General features: G+C 65.4%; 1 protein-coding gene across 1 annotated transcript; it reads left to right on the top strand.

The window, feature by feature from the left end:
- Positions 1 to 1,383: 1,383 nt before the first annotated feature.
- On the top strand, positions 1,384 to 1,984 carry LOC130597378 (4F2 cell-surface antigen heavy chain-like). Its single transcript, XM_057405860.1, has 2 exons — positions 1,384 to 1,466; positions 1,624 to 1,984. Exons 1-2 carry the CDS (start codon positions 1,416 to 1,418, stop codon positions 1,948 to 1,950), a joined length of 378 nt encoding a protein of 125 aa, XP_057261843.1. The 5' UTR covers positions 1,384 to 1,415; the 3' UTR covers positions 1,951 to 1,984.
- Positions 1,985 to 2,352: the final 368 nt, after the last annotated feature.

A 2,352-nucleotide genomic window follows, 5' to 3' on the forward strand; every position in this document is an offset into this window, starting at 1 on the left:
GCTATGGGACAGGGTTGGGTGGGTGGGGGTTTTGGGGTGCTGTGGGGGGTGCTGTGGGACAGGGTTTGGGGGGTGGGGGTTTTGGGGTGCTATGGGCCAGGGTTGGGGGGGTGGGGGTTTTGGGGTGCTATGGGACAGGGGTTGTGGGGGTTTTGGGGTGCTATGGAACAGGGTTGGGGGGGTTTTGGGGTGCTATGGGACAGGGTTTGGGAGGTGGGGGTTTTGGGGTGCTATGGGACAGGGTTGGGGGGGTTTTGGGGTGCTATGGGACAGGGTTGGGTGGGTGGGGGTTTTGGGGTGCTGTGGGACAGGGTTTGGGGGGGTGGGGGTTTTGGGGTGCTGTGGGACTGGGTTTGGGGAGTGGGGGTTTTGGGGTGCTATGGGACAGGGTTTGGGGGGGGGGGGGGTTTTGGGGTGCTGTGGGACTGGGTTTGGGGAGTGGGGGTTTTGGGGTGCTATGGGACAGGGTTTGGGGGGGTGGGGGTTTTGGGGTGCTATGGGACAGGGGTTGTGGGGGTTTTCGGGTGCTATGGGACAGGGTTGTGGGGGTTTTGGGGTGCTATGTGTCAGGGTTTGGGGGGTGGGGGTTTTAGGGTGTAATGGGCCAGGGTTGGGGGGTGGGGGTTTTGGGGTGCTGTGGGGGGGGTTGGGGGAGTGGGGGTTGGGGGACAGGGTTGTGGGGGTTTTGGGGTGCTATGGAACAGGGTTTGGGGGGTGGGGGTTTTGGGGTGCTGTGGGACCGGGTTGGGGGGGTGGGGGTTTTGGGGTGCTGTGGGACAGGGTTTGGGGGGGTGGGGGTTTTGGGGTGCTATGGGACAGGGTTTGGGGGGGTGGGGGTTTTGGGGTGCTATGGGACAGGGTTTGGGGGGGTGGGGGTTTTGGGGTGCTAGGGGCCAGGGTGTGGGGGGTGGGGGTGGGGGTTTTGGGGTGCTGTGGGGCTGGGTTGGGAGAGAGTGGGGGTTTTGGGGTGCTGTGGGACAGGGTTGTGGGGGTTTTGGGGTGCTATGGAACAGGGTTTGGGGGGTGGGGGTTTTGGGGTGCTGTGGGACCGGGTTGGGGGGGTGGGGGTTTTGGGGTGCTGTGGGACAGGTTTGGGGGGGTGGGGGTTTTGGGGTGCTGTGGGACTGGGTTTGGGGAGTGGGGGTTTTGGGGTGCTATGTGACAGGGTTTGGGGGGGTGGGGGTTTTGGGGTGCTGTGGGGCTGGGTTGGGGGAGTGGGGGTTTTGGGGTGCTGTGGGACAGCCTTGTGGGGGTTATGGGGTACTATGGAACAGGGATTGGGGGGTGGGGGTTTTGGGGTGCTATGGGCCAGGGTTGGGGGGGGTGGGGGTTTTGGGGTGCTATGGGGCAGGGGTGGGGGGGGTGAAATTTCATGACCTCTGACCCCCTTCGCCCCCCCCCCACAGCTGACCCCGATGCCCTGGGAACTGATCGAGGGGATCCAGAAGGGCGACAACAGCACCGAGGTGGGCGGGGCTTGATGGGCGGTGGGCGGGGCTTGTTCTAAAGGAGCCACGTGCGTTCAATGAGGGGGGCGGAGCTTCTCGAGGGGGGGGGGGGGGGGGGGGGGTGGAGCTTGTCTTAAAGGGGCCGTGATCCCCGTGTAACGCTGCCTCCCCGCAGGCCCAGCTGCTGGAGCTCTGCCGCCGCCTGGGTGCGCTGCGGGTCCAGGAGCGGTCGCTGTCCCTTGGGGATGCCGAGGCCGTTCCCGCTGGATCCGCGGCCGCTTTCCTGCGGAGCTGGGACAAGAACAAACGCTTCCTGGTGGTGCTGAACCCCGGGGACCAGCCCCTGCCTGCGTTGGCCCTGCAGGACCCCCGCCTGCCCCCCCAGGCCACCCTGCAGCTCAGCACCCACCACCCGCCGCCCGCAGAGCCTCACGTCGAGCTGGGGGCTCTCAAGCTGCGGCCCTACGAGGGGTTGTTGCTCAGCTTCCCGTATACCCCATAGTGCCAGTGCTGCCCCACAGCATCTGTGGGGCAGGAGCAGTCGCTTCCCCCCGCCCCGCCACCCACCTCGCTCCCAACGCGCAACACCCCAGCACCCACAAGTGGACCGATCCCATCCTACCCATAGCACCCATCAGAGCCTGGGGGGGGGGCACACAACACCTATATGTGGCCTTATGTCCCCTAGCCCCAGCACCCCTGTTTCACCCCCCTTCATGTCTCATTTTGGGGGGCTCCCCCCTTCTTCTGGGGCTTTTGTGGGGTCCCTTTCTCCCCCCCGCACACTCCTTTTTGGTGGGGACCCTTGGCAGTGTTGGGGTCCCAGGGTGGGGGGGACCCCCTCTTGTCCATAAAGAGGTGTTTGGGGTGCTCCCTGTGCCCCACATTGTTGATTAAACGAGCT

This window comes from Pezoporus wallicus, unplaced genomic scaffold (genome assembly GCF_028554395.1).
Source record: "Pezoporus wallicus isolate ANWC-B61680 ecotype Strahan unplaced genomic scaffold, APGP_CSIRO_Pwel_v1 contig_12597, whole genome shotgun sequence".
Lineage (NCBI taxonomy): Eukaryota > Metazoa > Chordata > Aves > Psittaciformes > Psittacidae > Pezoporus > Pezoporus wallicus.